We start from the raw sequence: 17669 nt of genomic DNA, 5'->3' as shown, positions 1-17669 counted from the left end.
CCCCCTCAACCTCCGTCGTTCCAGTGAGAACAAACCGAGTTTATTCAACCGCTCCTCATAGCTAATGCCCTTCATACCAGGCAACATCCTGGTAAATCTCTTCTGCACCCTCTCTAAAACCTCCACATCCTTCTGGTAGTGTGGCGACCAGAATTGAAAACTATACTCCAAGTGTGGCCTAACTAAGATTCTATACAGCTGCAACATGACTTGCCAATTCATATACTCAATGCCCTGGCCAATGAAGGCAAGCATGCCGTATGCCTTCTTGACTACCTTCTCCACTTGTATTGCCCCTGTCAGTCACCTGTGGACCTGTACACCTAGATCTCTATGACTGTCAATACACTTTGAGGGTTCTACCATTCACTGTATATTCCCTACCTGCATTAGACCTTCCAAAATGCATTGCCTCACATGTGTCCGGATTAAACTCCATCTGCCATCTCTCCGCCCAAGTCTCCAAACAATCTAAATCCTGCTGTATCCTTTGACAGTCCTCATCGCTATCCGCAGTTCCAACCTTTGTGTCGTCTGCAAACTTAATAATCAGACCAGTTATATTTTCCTCCAAATCTATACTACGAACAGAAAAGGTCCCAGCACTGATCCCTGCGGAACACTACTAGTCACAGCCCTCCAATCAGAAAAGCACCCTTCCATTGCTACTCTCTGCCTTCTATGACCTAGCCAGTTCTGTATCCATCTTGCCAGCTCACCCCTGATCCTGTGTGACTTCACCTTTTGTACCAGTCTGCCATGAGGGACCTTGTCAAAGGCCTTACTGAAGTCCTTATAGACAATATCCACTGCCCTACCTGCATCAGTCATCTTTGTGACCTCTATCAAGTTTGTGAGACATGACCTCCCCTTCACAAAATCATGCGGCCTCTCACTAATACGTCCATTTGCTTCCAAATGGGAGTAGATCCTGTCTCGAAGAATTCTCTCCAGTAATTTCCATACCACTGGCGTAAGGCTCACTGGCCTGTAGTTCCCTGGATTATCCTTGCTACCCTTCTTAAACAAAGGGACAACATTGGCTATTCTCCAGTCCTCCGGGACATCACCTGAAGACAGTGAGGATCCAAAGATTTCTGTCCAGGCCTCAGCAATTTCCTCTCTTGCCTCCTTCAGTATTCTGGGGTAGATCCCATTAGGCCCTGGGGACTTATCTACCTTAATATTTTTCAGGATGCCCAATACCTCGTCTTTTTGGATCTCAATGTGACCCGGGCCTATCTACACAACCGTCTCCAGATTCAACACCCACCAATTCCTTCTCTTTGGTGAATACTGATTTAAAGTATTCATTTAGTACCTCGCCCACTTCCTCTGGCTCTACACATAGATTCCCTTGCCTATCCCTCAGTGGGCCAACCCTTTCCCTGGCTACCCTCTTGCTTTTTATGTACGTGTAAAAAGCCTTGGGATTTTCCTTAACCCTATTTGCCAATGACTTTTTGTGACCCCTTTTAGCTCTCCTGACTCCTTGCTTAAGTTCCTTCCTACTTTCCTTATATTCCACACAGGCTTCGTCTGTTCCCAGCCTTCTAGCCCTGACAAATGCCTTCTTTTTCTTTTTGACGAGGCCGACAATATCTCTCGTTATCCAAGGTTCCCGTAACTTGCCATATTTATCCTTCTTCCGCACAGGAACATGCTGGTCCTGAATTCCTTTCAACTGGCATTTGAAAACCTCCCATATGTCAGATGTTGATTTGCCTTCAAACATCCGCCCCCAATCTAGGTTCTTCAGTTCCCTCCTAATATTGTTATAATTAGCCTTCCCCAATTTGACACATTCACCCTATGACCACTCTTATCCTTGTCCACCAGCACTTTAAAACTTAATGAATTGTGGTCACTGTTCCCGAAATGCTCCGCTACTGAAACCTCTACCACCTGGCCGGGCTCATTCCCCAATACCAAGTCGAGTACAGCCTCATCCCTAGTTGGACTATTTACATATTGTTTTAAGAAGCTCTCCTGGATGCTCCTTACAAACTCTGCCCCGTCCAAGCCCCTAGCACTAAGTGAGTCCCAGTCAATATTGGGGAAGTTGAAGTCCCCCATCACAACAACCCTGTTGTCTTTACTCGTTTCCAAAATCTGTCTACCTATCTGCTCCTCTCTCTCCTGCTGGCTGTTGGGAGGCCTGTAGTAAACCCCAACATTGTGACTGCACCCTTCCTATTCCTGATCTCTACCCATATAGCCTCACTGCCCTCTGAGGTGTCTTCCCGTAGTACAGCTCTGATATTCTCCCTAACCAGTAGCGCAACTCCGCCACCCCTTTTACATCTCCCTCTATCCTGCCTCAAACATCTAAATCCTGGAATGTTCAGCTGCCAATCCTGGAATGTTCAGCTGCCAATCCTGTCCTTCCCTCAACCAGGTCTCTGTAATGGCAACAACATCATAGTTCCAAGTACTAATCCAAGCTCTTAAATTCACCTGCCTTACCCATAATACTTCTTACATTAAAACATATGCACTTCAGGCCACCAGACCCGCTGTTTTCAGCAACATCTCACGGTAGCATGGTAGGGGCCTCACGGTAGCATGGTGGTTAGCATCAATGCTTCACAGCTCCAGGGTCCCAGGTTCGATTCCCGGCTGGGTCACTGTCTGTGTGGAGCCTGCACGTCCTCCCTGTGTGTGCGTGGGTTTCCTCCGGGTGCTCCGGTTTCCTCCCACAGTCCAAAGATGTGCGGGTTAGGTGGATTGGCCATGCTAAATTGCCCGTAGTGTAAGGTTAATGGGGGGATTGTTGGGTTACGGGTATACGGGTTACGTGGGTTTAAGTAGGGTGATCATTGCTCGGCACAACATCGAGGGCCGAAGGGCCTGTTCTGTGCTGTACTGTTCTATGTCTATCTCCTTATCTGCTCTTCCTCAGATCCATACTGGCCCTATTCCCTAGTTCTCCCTCAATGCTTTCACCTTCTGACCTATTGCTCCGGTACCCACCCCTCTGCCACATCCTCCCGTGTGACACAAACAAACCTCGCGGCCAGGATATTTATGCCTCTCCAGTTTAGATGCAACCCGTCCTTCTTATACAGGTCACACCTGCCCCGGAAGAACTCCCAGTGGTCCAGATAACGGAAACCCTCCCTCCTACACCAGCTATTTAGCCACGTGTTTAGCTGCTCTATCTTCCTATTTCTCGCCTCATGTGCACGTGGCACAGGGAGTAATCCCGAGATTAAACCCTAGAGGTCCTGTCTTTTAACTTTCTGCCAAGCTCCCTGAAGTCCTGCTGCAGGACCTCATGCCCCTTCCTGCCTATGTCGTTAGTACCAATATGTGCAACGACCTCTGCCTGTTTGCCCTCTCCCTTCAGGATGCCTGCAATCTGTTCTGAGACATCCTGGACCCTGGCACCAGGGAGGCAACATACCATCCTGGAGTCTCTTTCACGTCCACAGAAGCGCCTATCTGTGCCCCTGACTATAGAGTCCCCTATGACTATTGCTCTTCTGCACTTTGACCCTCCCTGCTGAACATCAGAGCCAACTATGGTGCCACTGCTCTGGCTGCTGCTGTTTTCCTCTGATAGGCTATCCCCCCCGACAGTATCCAAAGGGGTATACTTGTTCGAGAGGGGGACAACACAGGGGATTCCTGCACTGACTGCCTGCCCCTTCTGGTGGTCACCCATTTCTCTCCCTGCACCTTGGGTGTGACCACATTTATATAACTGCTATCTATGACGCTTTCCGCCACCTGCATGCTCCTAAGGGCATCCAACTGCTGCTCCAACCGAACCATGCGGTCTGTGAGGAGCCCCAGTTGAGTGCACATTCTGCAGATGAAGCCATCCGGGACGCTGGAAGCCTCCCGGACCTGCCACATCTCACAGTCAGAGTACTGTACCCCTTTAATTGACATTGTGTTAATTAATTAGTAAATTAAATTTAAACTAAAAGGAAACAGTAGTGAAATCCAGCTCACTTGTTGGCAAAAATACAGCAAACCTTTGTGTTTCATGTATTTTCAAATATCACATCGGGTTCACCATGATGAGCTGATGATGAATTTGGCAATGCAATATTTCACTTAAAATATATATACCAGGGTAGGGATGACCAATCTTTTGGAACGGGGAACTTGAACCCATGTCTTAGGCGTATGATTAAAACACTTTGTGTTATCCAAAATCCAGATTAAACCCTCTGTCCAACAGTCACATTCTTTTTTAATGAGCACTCCCATTTATTGGATCAGCCTTCTCTCTCACCTTCATAGTGCCAGTTTTGTCAGCAACATTTCAACCTCAATGGTTGCATTTAGTGAGCAATAACTATTTATTGCACAACGTGATCGGGCTGTTTCTCAATCCGGGTGGCATTGTTTCTAGTGCCGGTTTTGATGTGAGCACCTAATGGGCAGCCTGCAGATTAATTTCTGAAAATGCTTCTTCTTACACATCGCTGCTGTTAAATAATGACCGTATGAACTGAGGTTGACATTGCCAACCTTCAAGCTCCCACTTCATTAACTTTACTCTTCCACTGGTGATTATGTCGGAACTCAAATGTAATTTTAATAACTGTGGTGTGGCATTCTCGACCCAAAAGATTTTCAAACACCTGCCAGTCTGGAGACCTTTCAGGGGAAGCCTTTGACATGGCTGATAAACTCCTTTTTCTCATCCTAAATTTGTAACTGGCACAGTCATTAGATTTTTCCAGCTCCTTCTGAATTGCAGTGCATAAGCGGAATTGCAACTCGCACCACTAACTTTCGATTGGAGTAGAGCTTTCTTTTAAAAGCTTGCCCAGCGCTGAACAGTTTTCGTCACAATGCAATAAGCCCCTTGCAGTCTCTTAATGACATTATTTAAATGAAATCTCAAAGAATTTCAACAACTTTAGAGCCTTGATAGAACTTTTCTTCTGTTTATGAAGAGATGTACTTCACAACAATGTGCCCCAGATGACTTTCGAATGTCACATCATGTTGAGCCAGTGTGTCATTGTGGTGCGGCAGATCCTTGGATAATTAATTTACCACATTGCATGTTGAAACTGGTGGTTGTTCTCGATGAAATAATATGTTCGTCTTGACGCCTTTCTCCACCATCTGCAGATTTACCACAACCCACCAGATCATTTTGATGTTCAGTGCAGTGCTAACTAAGAGTTGGTCCACTATACCTGCAACGTAAAGGTTAAACAATGGGCATGCCCCCCCTCAGCTCAGGCCCTGCCCCATGGCACAATGGAAGTGCCAACCTGGCACCCATGCAGTGCCAGTTTGGCAATGCTGACCACCAGGGTTCCGATGGCCCCTGAGCACCAGCCCCCCCCCACCCATATCACTTCTAATTTCCATTTTTGGAGACCAGTGCTAATTCATGCTGGCGACAGGCCTTGCTGGTAGGGCTGGTAAATACCCGGAGACGGTTGAATCCGGCCTCAAAAGGCTTGCGCATATTTCAAAGCGTTTAATTACTTATTTAAATATGCTGATCTGGATCATGCCCACTGAGGGCATGATCCAAATTGCGTCAGGCATAGTGCGACGGGTGCATCGAGCTCGACGCTCAGCGCAAAATCTGTTTTTAGGCCTCTCCTACTATGGACCCGATGTAACGGGATCAGCGCTGGGTACAATGCGGTAGGAAAATCGTACTCGGTGTATTCAATGCTGTATCCACTTCAGCAGCAACACCATAAATGGTCAGGCCATCAAGCTTGCCCATAGCTATATAAAGTACAAAACATGGCGCGTCTGAAAGCCGATTCTGTGAGTAAAGCAATGCACACGAATCAAAAGTGCAACAAATTACAATGTGGAAATTATAAATCCATTTGGTTTATTTCGATCCAATCTTTCCAAAATGGTGAGTTCTTCAATCGTGTTGAAGAAGTAATCATTGTCTCTCTCCGAATACAGCTTTCAAGTGAAAGACGGTGTCCGTGTGGTAATAGTTTCAACCTTGCTATTCTGGGCCTTTATAAAAATAAATTTAAAGTACCCAATTATTTTTTTTTTGTTCCAATGAAGTGGCAATTTAGCATGGCCAATCCACCTAACCTGCCCATCTTTTGGGTTGTGGGAGTGAAACCCACGCCAACACAGGGAGAATGTGAAAACTCCACACGGACAGTGACCCAGAGCCGGGATTCAAACCCGGGTCCTCAGCGCCGTAGTCCCAGTGCTATCCACTGCACCACCATGCTGCTCTTATTCTGGGCCTTTTTAACCAATTGTGTCATGGCAGCTGTGGACACTTTGAGTCACGTTTTTGCAGAATAGAAGTGAAAACTTTCTTCTTGGTACCCTGTCTGTCACCTATACCTAGCAAGATAGCTTAAATGGAAGCAAATTATTAGGAGACTTCAGTAATCGAACATTTTTGTTTCAGTGCTGATATGTGTACATTGAATAGACCAGCTATTTGAATTTTGTAACATGCTATTGGTATCATTCAAAACTCAACAATAGCATAATTTAAGAGCCACATTTGTGGTCTGTGAATGTTCTATTTTATTTTGTTAATATTCATGATTCACAGCAGAAATGTAAGTGATGATTTTGAGTTCTTTTTGCCCTCAGTCTGGTCTCAGTAAAATTACCAAATCTGATTTGTCAGTAAAAATCTATTTTATTCCAAGCAGCTTGCAAGCTAGACTCACTCTGATAACACAGGACACCAACAGAGTTCCTGAGATTCCCAGAGCAAGTGAAAGACAAAGGGACAAAGCATCTTGTTTTCATATACATTCATGTAGCATCACGTTTCATATACACACCACCAAATAAGGCAAAGGTGGCAAATGCAAAACTCCCATAAGCTTTCCCCACATTACTTAACCCTGAGGCCCCTTTCACCAGTATCTTCCCTAACAGGCCGACCCAGTGACTACCCATCCCCCTCATCATGCCTTGAATCCCACTTGCAGGCTGCACATTTTCCCCAGCATAAACTAGAGGGGCGGAATTTGCCGCTCCCGCGCGGCATCGGGAAGGCCGTCGTGAACTCGGCTGAGTTTCACGACGGCCGCAGAGGCAGCTCCTTGCACCCTTTTCACACCACCCCCCCCCCCCCCCCCCAGGGGGCTAGGAGCGGCGTTCCGTAAATCTCGGCCGCCGGGCCTTGACGCAAGGAGGTGCGCCGAGAATGGCGCGACGGCGGCGCCTAAGTGACGTCAGCCGCTCATGCGCAGGTTGGCCGGCTCCAACCCGCGCATGCGCTGTTACCGTCTTCCCCTCCACTGCCCCGCAAGATGTGGCAGCTTGATCTTGCGGGGCAGCAGAGGGGAAAGAGTGCGTCCCTTGGAGACGCTGGCCCGACGATCGGTGGGCACCGATCGCGGGCCAGTCCCCTCCCGAGCACGGCCGTGGTGCTCACTCCCCTCTCCGTCCCCCACAAGCCACAAACAAAGCTTTGGCGCCATGTTCACGATGGCAGCGACCCGGTGTGGTTGCCGCCGGCGTGAACAGGTCGGGAACGTCAGACCGCTTGGCCCATCCGGGCCGGAGAATCGGCGGTCGCCGTGAAAAACGGCGAGCGGCGATTCTCCGAGCAGGGGGGTGGGAGAATCGCGGGGGGGTGCCAGGTCGGCGTGTCGTGAGTCGCCCGGCCCTCCCGCGATTCTCCCACCCGTCGTGGGGAGCGGAGAATCGGGCCGAGATCTTTACAAAGTCCGCTAACCTAACTCCTTATTTTACTGCAGTAAGATTTTACTCCTAACTTGGCCTAACTACCCATCATGCTTTAGTACCATGCCTTTCTGTTCATTTCCTCAAAAGTATAGAAAAATAACGTTTTAGGTTTTCAATGTGACTAGACTATTGGACAAAATACTTTAAAAAAATTGATTTTATTGAGTTGACACTAATATTGATTGTTCCTTTATTCCATTTGAACTACCCACACCCTTTTATCATTCACACCCTGCCTATATCTCTGTCCGTTGACTGTGCTCCTCTGCTACCTGTTCTGTGTGGTTTACTGTTCCAAATTACTCAGCCTTGGCACTAAGTTAGATTTCTTGCCTGGAGTACAAAATCCTGTCACGCAATGCCATAGGATTTTTATGTCCACCCGAAAAGAAGATTTATTAGTGTTATGGCCCCCTGGGAAGTCGGGGAGTGGGCACTATCCGGTTCCCATTCACTCCCATACAAACCCCAGCCTGGGTGCAGGTCAGGGAGGGTGATCCTTTGGGTGTGGGAGTTTAGTAATGTATCCAAATAAACCTCTTTCTTTGTATCCTACTGTGCATCCATTGAATGTTTCTACGGTTGTCTCATCTGAAAAACACTTCTTCCAATAATACAAGAGTTCTTAAGATAGTACTGATTAAGTGCTCAAATCCAAAAGTGGATCTTGACCTTGCAACCTTCTGACCCTGGAGTGAAAGTAGTAGGAACTATTTAGGTGATACCTAAGTGCCTGTGGCACATCACCTCTGGTTAGTCATAGGGAAAATTGCAATCTGTGCATTATTTCAGAATGACAATAAAGCTAATGGCATGCACAATTATGCAGTCATAAATGGTACAGGTGCAGATCCACAGTCCAAAAGTCCAAGTTGTGCAGCTGTGACATAGCTTCATGCAAATGACTTCAAGCTGTTTGCCTTATCATTGAAAAGCATTACACTTGATGAAGCTGCTGGATTGTACAGTAGATAAAAACTAAACTTGCCACAGAAAGTTTAATCTTGTTGTTTAAAGTGCTTGCATCCTTTTACTAATATGATCATTAATTACAGCAAATGAGGATGGCACGGTGGCGCAGTGGTTAGTAGCCCTGCTGCCTCATGGCCCTGCGGTCCCAGGTTCGATCCCGGCTCCGGGTCAGTGTCCGTATGGAGTTTGCACATTCTCCCCGTGTCTGCGTGGGTCTCACCCGCACAACCGAAAGATGTGAAGGGTAGATGGATTGGCCATGCGAAATTGCCCCTCAATTGGAAAAGAAAAATAATTGGATATTCTAAATTTGTAAAAGAAAAACACCAATTACAGCTAATGAACATCCTTGACATTGAAAGTTAAGCATATCAGTTGGAGGGTTTCAGTCCCTCAGGATATTATTTGATGTTGGAGATTTTCTTTTTTTAAATCTATTTTAGAGTGTCAAATTCAGTTTTTCCAATTTAAGGGGCAATTTAGCGTGGCCAATCCACCTACCCTGCACATCTTTGGGTTGTGGGGACGAAACCCACGCAAACACGAAGAGAATGTGCAAACTCCACATGGACAGTGACCCAGAGCCGGGATCGAACCTCGGACCTTGGCGCCGTGAGGCAGCAATGCTAACCACTACATCACCTTGCTGCCCTGGAGATTTTCTTTTAAAGTTAAATTTAAAATCTTACTTTTTTTTAACGTTTTCTTTCTATAATTTTTCTCTCTCCCTGTTCAATTTTTCTCCTATGTCTTTATCGCTCCTTCTGTAGCTGATTTAATATTGAATTGATCTACTCTAATTAAAGAGCACTATGTATGTACCTACACTACAAGGATGAGGCAGTTCAAAAAGGAACCTCGCGTCACCTTCTGAAGGGATGGGCAATAAATGCTGTCCTAACCAGCGACACACACATCCCATAAAATGAATTTTTAAAAATGATTAGTCAGTCCTTCTGCTGATTATTTTACAACCCTTTAGTACGATTGGGTAAATAGATACATAGTTGCCTGTCCTGCTCACTTTGTTTCCAGTTGTGTGGTTTCCCCTCACTACGATATTAGCTTGCATTTTCATAAACTTATGCAAAAAAGATTTTGAAAGCCAATTGTGCAAGGCCAAGTTTAACGAACAGAAGATGATATTAGGTGCCCTGTTGCAAGCAAATTGTAGCCTACTTTTAATTCAGGGCATGGCTGCAGGAGTTGGGCGGCATGGTAGAACAGTGATTAGCACTGTTGGTTCACAGCGCCAGGGTCCCGTGTTCAATTCCTACTTGGGTTACTGCTTGTGGAGTCTGCACGAGCTCTCCATGTCTGCATGGGCTTCCTCCGGGTGCTCCGGTTTCCTCCCACAAGTCCCGAAAGACGTGCTTGTTAAGTGAATTGGACATTCTGAATTCTCCCTCAATGTACCCGAACAAGCGCCGGAAGGGGGGCGACTTGGGAATTTTCACAGTAACTTCATTGCATTGTTTTTTCCATAAATTTAGAGTACCCAATTCATTTTTTCCAATTAAGGGGCAATTCAACGTGGCCAATCCACCTACCGTGCACATCTTTAGGTTGTGGGGGTGAAACCCATGCAAACATGGGGAGAATGTGCAAACTCCACACTAACAGTGACCCAGAGCCGGGATCAACATCGAGGGCTGAAGGGCCTGTACTGCGCTGTAATGTTCTTTGTTCTATCTCGGCACCGTGAGGCAGTCATAAGACCATAAGATATAGGAGCAGAATTAGGCCACACGGCCCATCGAGTCTGCTCCGCCATTCAATCATGGCTGATATTTTCTCATCCCCATTCTCCTGCCTTCTTCACATAAGCCCTGATCCCCTTATTAATCAAGAACCTATCTATCTCTGTCTAAAAGACACCCAGTGATTTGGCCTCCACAGCCTTCTGCAGCAAAGAGTTCCACAGATTCACCACTCTCTGGCTGAAGAAATTCCTCCTCATCTCTTTTTTAAAAGATCGTCCCTTTAGTCTGAGATGGTGTCCTCTGGTTCTAGTTTTTCCTACAAGTGGAAACATCCTCTCCACATCCACTCTATCCAGGCCACACAGTATCCTGTAAGTTTCAATAAGATCCCTCCTCATCCTTCTAAACTCCAATGAGTACCGACTCAGAGTACTCAAATGTTCCTCATGCGACAAGTTCTTCATTCCAGGGATCATTCTTGTGAACCCCCTCTGGACCCTTTCCAAGGCCAGCACATCCTTCCTTCGATACGGGGCCCAAAACTGCTCAAAAAACTCAAAATGGGGTCTGACCAGAGCTTAATACAGCTTCAGAAGTACATCCCTGCTCTTGTATTCTAGACCTCGCGACTTAAATGCTAACATTGCATTTGCCTTCTTAACTGCTGACTGAACCTGCACATGAACCTTAACAGAATCGTGAACAAGGACGCCCTGTGCTTCTGATTTCCTAAGCATTTCCCCATTTAGGAAATAGTCTATGCCTAAATTTCTCCCTCCAAAGTGCATAACCTCACACTTTTCCACATTGTATTTGATTTGCCACTTCATTGCCCACTCTCCTCTCCTAATGCTAACCACTGCACCATTGTGCTGCCCCATTCATTGCATTGTTAATGTAAGCCTGCTTGTGACAATAATAAAGATTATTATTATTACTAGGGACAGTGCCCTCATCACAACCATCTTAAATTGCTTCATGAATGGCCTTTCCAGATCATTTTGGCAGCTATCTGGCTGTCCACTGATGATTGCACATTCTCCTTCCAAGTGCCACTTCTCCGATACTGGAGCAGTCCTTGCCTACATGCAGCAAGGTATAGACAGCATTCAGGCGTGGGACGATAACGTATGAGTAACGTTTGCAACAGACCAATATCAAACAATCATATTTGAGAGCGTCTAACCACTTTTCCCATCACATTTGATGATGTTGCCATCGCATAAGATCAACAATCTGCAGAGTGGGGAGTTACCATTACTAAACTAGACCTTCCACATAAATGCTGAAATGCTTCCGCTTAAAAGATCAGAGATTTGGTTCTGTGTCGAACTCCTGTGACTTGGGCAGCAGGTACAAGTGAAGGTCACCACCTCCCACCATTTTTTCAGCTAGAGATAGGCAATAACATTTTGCCCTTTAAAGAAATGCACATATTGGCAGAATAAAAAATTGTAATGAATGGTTTTGAAGTTAAAGTCATTGTGATGCGAGACAGGTTTTTTTCCCCCAGAATTTCAATGGCAAGGAATGGAATTCATTAGTTTCAATTTTCTTGCCTGCATATTACAAGTGTTATATGTCTAAACTTGTCTTGCTGTGTTTGACAGTACTGTTTCTGTCGGAATCTGTCTGAGTCTGGACATGCTTTTGGAAGAGATGCAGAATTTAAAAATCTGCTTGTTAATCTCCTGTGATGTTGTACGTTGTGAGTCAAAACCAAGTGTAGTGCTCAAATGAAGTGGTTAGTATTGGAGACCGCACCATGCAAATGTAATTCACTCTTCATTTTAAAATCACAGTTCTGTCCATTATTTATACGCAACACTGATAAATGAATCTATTGTTGCAGTAATTTAACGAAACAGCATCATTTCTTGCGATATTTGTGCATTAAAAAATGTCACCAAGCTGATCCCAATGGAGTTGATTATCGAGTTGTCTCCAGTTGATTGCTCCCTGCAAAACTTCCACCATCTAAACCATTAAGGGAAACACTTGTTTAGGTAAGTCAATAATTTGGGTAACTGTCTATCACTTCCAGTGTGCAACATTAAATTTTATTAATTTGACCTGGGAACTGATTTACAAACAATTAAATATTGATGTATGCAGGAAATTGGAATTATCCAGCCAGTCTGTCCAATCTGGCTAACCAGGCCTTTAAATGAATGGCTTGGACATGTACTCCAATGGGGAAGGAAAAGCATCTCATCAGCCTTCCACTGATTTGTGTTCTTTCCTCCACCGCACCCCCACCCCAAACTTACATTAAAAACTTAGGTGCTTCAGCTGGGAACTAACATGCATTTCATGCCCAGATTCATTCAGTTAGCCAACAGTGCTCAAGACCTGATCTAGAATTATAATGAAGTGTGTTATATTAGAATTAATAGCCAGTGCACCCAATGTACATTTTTGACCTGTCCTTGCTCTCTTCACCCATCCTTTTGGGAAAGTTATTGATAAATGCTGCACTCTGGCATCCTGGGTGCTGGGGCAGCATGTGGGTAGCAATGTTGCTTCACAGCACCAGAGTTCCAGGTTTGATTCTCACTTGGGTCACTGTGCGGTATCTGCACGTTCTCCCCGTGTCTGCATAAGTTTCCTCCGGGTGCTCTGGTTTCCTACCACAAGTCCCGAAAGATGTGCTGTTAGGTCATTTGGTCATTCTGAATTCACCCTCTGTGTACGCAAACAAGCGCCAGAATGTGGCGACTTGGGGCTTTTCACAGTAACTTCATTGCAGTGTAAATGTAAGCCTACTTGTGACAATAAAGATTATTATTATAAGCATTTTTATTTGTATAGGACCATTTGAACCCAAGTCAGAATCGGCTATTTGATCATAGATATCATAGATTACAGTGCAGAAGGAGGCCATTCGGCCCATTGAGTCTGCACCGGCTCTTGCAAAGAGCACCCTACCCAAGGTCAACACCTCCACCTTATCCCCATAACCCAGTAACCCCACCCAACACTAAAGGCAATTTTGGACACTAAGGGCAATTTATCATGGCCAATCCACCTAACCTGCACATCTTTGGACTGTGGGAGGAAACCGGAGCACCTGGAGGAAACCCACGCACACACGGGGAGAACGTGCAGACTCCACACAGACAGTGACCCAACCCGGAATCGAACCTGGGACCCTGGAGCTGTGAAGCAATTGTGCTATCCACAAGACTACCGTGCTGCCTTGATCATGGAGGGCGCCAGAGAAAAACCTAAATCTTTTCACATACTGAGGTTTACAAAGCAGTTGGCTAGCTAAGCCCTACACCATGTGCCTTTAAACACAACTAGACTTAATTCCTCACACCACATCTTCAGCTGCTCAATCATGTTCTAAATCTAACAAATTGGGCGAAATTCTCCCATCGGGAGAATAAGTGCCGACGCCGGAGTGAAAACGGGAGTGTTCCTCGCTCCTCGCCCAATATTCTCCCACCCCCAGGGGGCTAGGAGCGGCGCCGCGTCAATTACACGCGCTGGGACGCGGCGCCGTGTAAATTACGCAGCCGGCAGCACGTAAATGACATCGCCCACGCATGCGCAGGTTGGCCGGCGCCAACCCGTGCATGCGCGGTTGCCGTCCTCCCCGCGGGCACCCCACAAGACATGGAGGATTGATCTTGCGGGGCGGCGGAGGAAAAGAGTGCGTCCTTTAGAGATGCCGGCCCGCCGATCAGTGGGCACCGATCGGGGGCCAGACCCCTACTGAGCACCCCCCTGGTGCTCGATCCTCCTCCTCCCCCCCCCCCCCCCCCACCCCCAACAGGCCACACACGCAGCGTTTGCGTGCTGTTCACGCTGGCAACGACCAAGTGTGGTTGGCGCCGGCGTGAACCCATCGTATTGGGCAGGCCGCTCAACCCATCCGGGCTGGAAAACCGTCGCTCGCCTGTTAGAGACGCCGAGCGGCGATTCTCCGAGCGGCCTGTCGTGAAACGTGGCACGCCGATTTGTGGGGGTGGGAGAATCACGTGCGGGTGCCAGGGCGGCGTGGCGGGAATCACCCGGCACTCCCGCGATTCTTCCACTAGGCGTGGGGGTCGGAGAATTGCGCCCATTGTGTCTGATCGTGTAGAGTGTGCACATATGAGCAGAGTTATCCCATCTGAATCGTTCTCACATTATACATCAGCAACTTGGGTGCAGCTCAGGTTTTCTCAGATCAAATATTTGGTCACTTCATATTTATGTAAAGAATGAAATAAAATGTGTAATATCACCTTTAAATACATGGGTTTGAAAGTGTAAAGCAGCATTCATAATAGAAAATAGTACTTGTGTTTCACATAGTGTCGCCATCAGAATTTTGTTCCTGCAATTATTTAAAATGGCTCTCGTCTCCTTTTGAATTGGTAAGCCTTCTTTATAATATGACAGTAAAATAAACTTCTCACACCTATCAACACAAACTTGTACATTACATCATGTCAAAAATTATGCACTTTTTAACTCTTCCAAAATAATACTTTTCTTACCCATTGATAATATGTTTACTGGAATGGTTTTGAAAGAAGGCAGGGCAAGAATGACTATTATTGACGAAGGAAAATGGAGTTGCTATTGGTTTCCATTTTAAAGAAAAGGGAATTTTCCAAAGGAAACAATACCTGTAGTAAGAGGGGTTCTGTCCTCCTTACAGCAACACTCTGGGCTAGTGCAGAGCTTGTTGACTCTTGCAGTTTTTTGTCAGCTGAATCTTGGTGCCTCATTTGTTGCGAATGGGCTGGAGCCGTACTCCTTTCCTTTGGTTCCTTGCTTGCATTTGTATTAGCATGAAGTTCCGTAGCAACATTTGAACAGATAGCATGTTGCTGTTGTGCAAGGTTAGACGGCAAGGGCCTTGTGTTTTCTGCCATCCTTACCAGGGTGAGCGCAGTGTAATGACAACCTGCGGAGTTTGATTAGAAGGTAAACAGAAATAGCTGCTGCTGGATTGGCTTATGACAGAGGTGTGACTGAATTAAGTCAACGTAGCAACTCGTTTTATTGTCATCTTTCTTCAGGGTTTGTCGCTTAATTTATCATTAGATGTTTGCAGAACAAATCTGACTAGCATGTACATTAGTTAACTTTGGTGTATGTGTGTATCACCACCCCCCATTACCCCTTGGTAAAAGTGGACTGATCCAAATTGAACCCTTAAGGTGATTGGCAAGATGTTTTCTGGAACAACATTCCATGCTATTGAGTAAAATGTTCAAACATAAATGCTGTAATACCAGAATAAAGAGTGAGACAAATTTATGTTTGTCTTTTGCAAGTTAAAATAGCTATTCATTTATTTTGCTGCTGTAATTGTTTAACTTGAGCATAATACATCTATGGGATTACAGGGTTCAGAGGTTTTTAATCTAGTGTACTGAAATAATTTCATGCTTCCAACAAACATTTACAACATTTACTCACTCTAAAACTAAAATTTTAAACATTTAAGTCAGATTTGAGATGGTTATGCTGAACAGATTTTTTACCTTGTAGACAAAGTAGCTTGTTGTTATTGAGCATCAACTGGTATTGATTTTCAGAAGATCAATTTACTTCTATTTTCTCCGCCAAGTCAAAAACTTAAAAAATGTAGGGAATGGGCGTTAAAATAATTCTGGTTAAAATATCGGCGGTTTTCACTTCACTCATCCTTAAAACTTAAATTTTCCCATTTTGTTTCAACTCCAGAACAGCGGCACAGTGGTTAGCACTGCTGCCTCACAGCGCTTGGGACCCGGGTTCAATTCCGACCTCTTTATGTGTGGAGTTTGCAGATTCTCCCCATGACCGCGTGAACTTTCTCCCACAGTCCAAAGATGAGCAGGTTAATAGATTGGCCATGCTAACTTACAGACTCCGCACAGACAGTGACCCAAGCCGGGAATCAAACCGGCAACCATGGCTGTGAAGCAAAAATGCTAACCACTGTGCTACCATGCCACCCATGCCATACCAAGGAGGATTTGAAGATTGCAATTTCTATCTTTACTTCCCTCAGCAGCCTAGGATAGATTCCATCTAGACTGGGTGACTTTTCCACTTGGGAGCACTGCCAACATTTTAAGAATCTCTTTATCTATTTTCATCTTAGTCAATTTTTTTTACTGCCTCCCTCCTTTACTGTGACATTTGCAGCAACTTTTTCTTTTGTGAAGACAGATGTAAAGTATTCATCTGGTTCCTCAGCCATGCCCTCTGCCTCCACAAGATGATCTCCTTTTTGGTCCCATACCACCGTTGACTACAATTTTGCTGTTTAGAGAATACATGTAGGTTCCTTTTCATGCCACATATTAATCTATTCTCCTACTATCTTTGTCCCTCATTTTCTTGTTGTATTCAGCTGCGTGCACTACTGAGTGATGAATCTCAAGTTTATCATAAGCCTAATATTTACTGTTTCACTTTAATCTCCATGTCCATGGTCATCCAGGACGCTCCAGATTTCAAAGCCTTTCCTTTCCCCCTGTAGGTTTGTCTAGTTTGTATCTGAAATTTCTTTGATAGCCTCCCATACCTGCCAATCAATGATTCCAATCCATCTGCACCAGATCCCTTTTGGAATCACTGAAATTAGCCGTTCTCCAGTTGGCTATTTTCGCATATGATATTTCCTTGTCCACTTCCACAACCTAATGATATTGTGATCACTGCTTTGCAAATGCTCTCCCACTGAAGTATGCTCCTCTTCATTCCATAAAGGTAGATCCAGCACTGCTCCCTTCCTCCCTCCATTGGGTTACAACAAACTGATTAAGAAAGTTCTCCTTTATACACTTACGGTATTCCTGAAGTTTGCTGTGTCCAGCATGCTTTGGCAATATGGCCCTTTTTGCCACAGTTCTTGCACCGTCCAACTTGTGCACATCAATGGCATTGTTGTCCTTTTGCAGACTTGTTTTTGGTAGTCTCCATCTTATGGATCTTCACTCCAGCTCCTATCTGTTCAGACACTTTTTCTGCTAGCTCCATTTATGTGGCAGTTTCTACTGCTGATTTAAGAGTTACAGCGCTTTCAGCAAGCCGCTTCCTCTGAATAGCTTTGTTGCGGAGTCCACATAGCAGCCTATCACGAAGGGTGTCATCTAGTGTTGCACCAAACTCGCAATATTTTGCTAACCTTAAAGGTTGCTACAAACTGTAGCATACTTCCACCTTCTTCCTTACTACAGCAGTGGAACAGAAACCTTTTTGCAATTATAAGCGGTCTTGGTGAGAAATGCCCTTCTAGAATTTTCATCAGTTCATTGTCGGTCTTATCTCCCGGCTTTTCTAGATGGACTAAGTTTTGCATAAAAGTTTTATGCCCCACTG

At 45.4% G+C, this 17669-nt stretch overlaps 2 protein-coding genes across 5 annotated transcripts in view; one reads left to right on the top strand and one right to left on the bottom strand.

Annotated features, from left to right (window-relative positions):
* zcchc4 (zinc finger, CCHC domain containing 4) overlaps positions 1 to 17669 on the top strand; it is a 101718-nt gene that overhangs the window by 51078 nt on the left and 32971 nt on the right. The gene's annotated exons all lie outside the window — the stretch shown is intronic.
* si:dkey-219e21.4 (nuclear factor 7, ovary) overlaps positions 1 to 17669 on the bottom strand; it is a 32447-nt gene that overhangs the window by 10381 nt on the left and 4397 nt on the right. The window contains exons 1-2 of one of the 3 annotated variants that reach the window (XM_038791468.1): positions 15842 to 15921; positions 14978 to 15258 (exon numbers count right to left, since the gene is read on the bottom strand). The exons of 1 other annotated variant lie outside the window; for it this stretch is intronic. In XM_038791468.1, coding sequence (XP_038647396.1) covers positions 14978 to 15258; positions 15842 to 15875 — 315 coding nt within the window. In that variant the 5' untranslated portion in view covers positions 15876 to 15921. Of the gene's footprint in view, positions 1 to 14977; positions 15259 to 15841; positions 15922 to 17669 lie in introns of those variants that run through there. One more of the 3 variants, XM_038791469.1, reaches the window with a different exon arrangement.

Source organism: Scyliorhinus canicula, chromosome 3, assembly GCF_902713615.1.
Source record: "Scyliorhinus canicula chromosome 3, sScyCan1.1, whole genome shotgun sequence".
Classification (NCBI taxonomy): Eukaryota; Metazoa; Chordata; class Chondrichthyes; order Carcharhiniformes; family Scyliorhinidae; genus Scyliorhinus; species Scyliorhinus canicula.
This window is presented reverse-complemented; position numbering and strand designations above follow the sequence as displayed.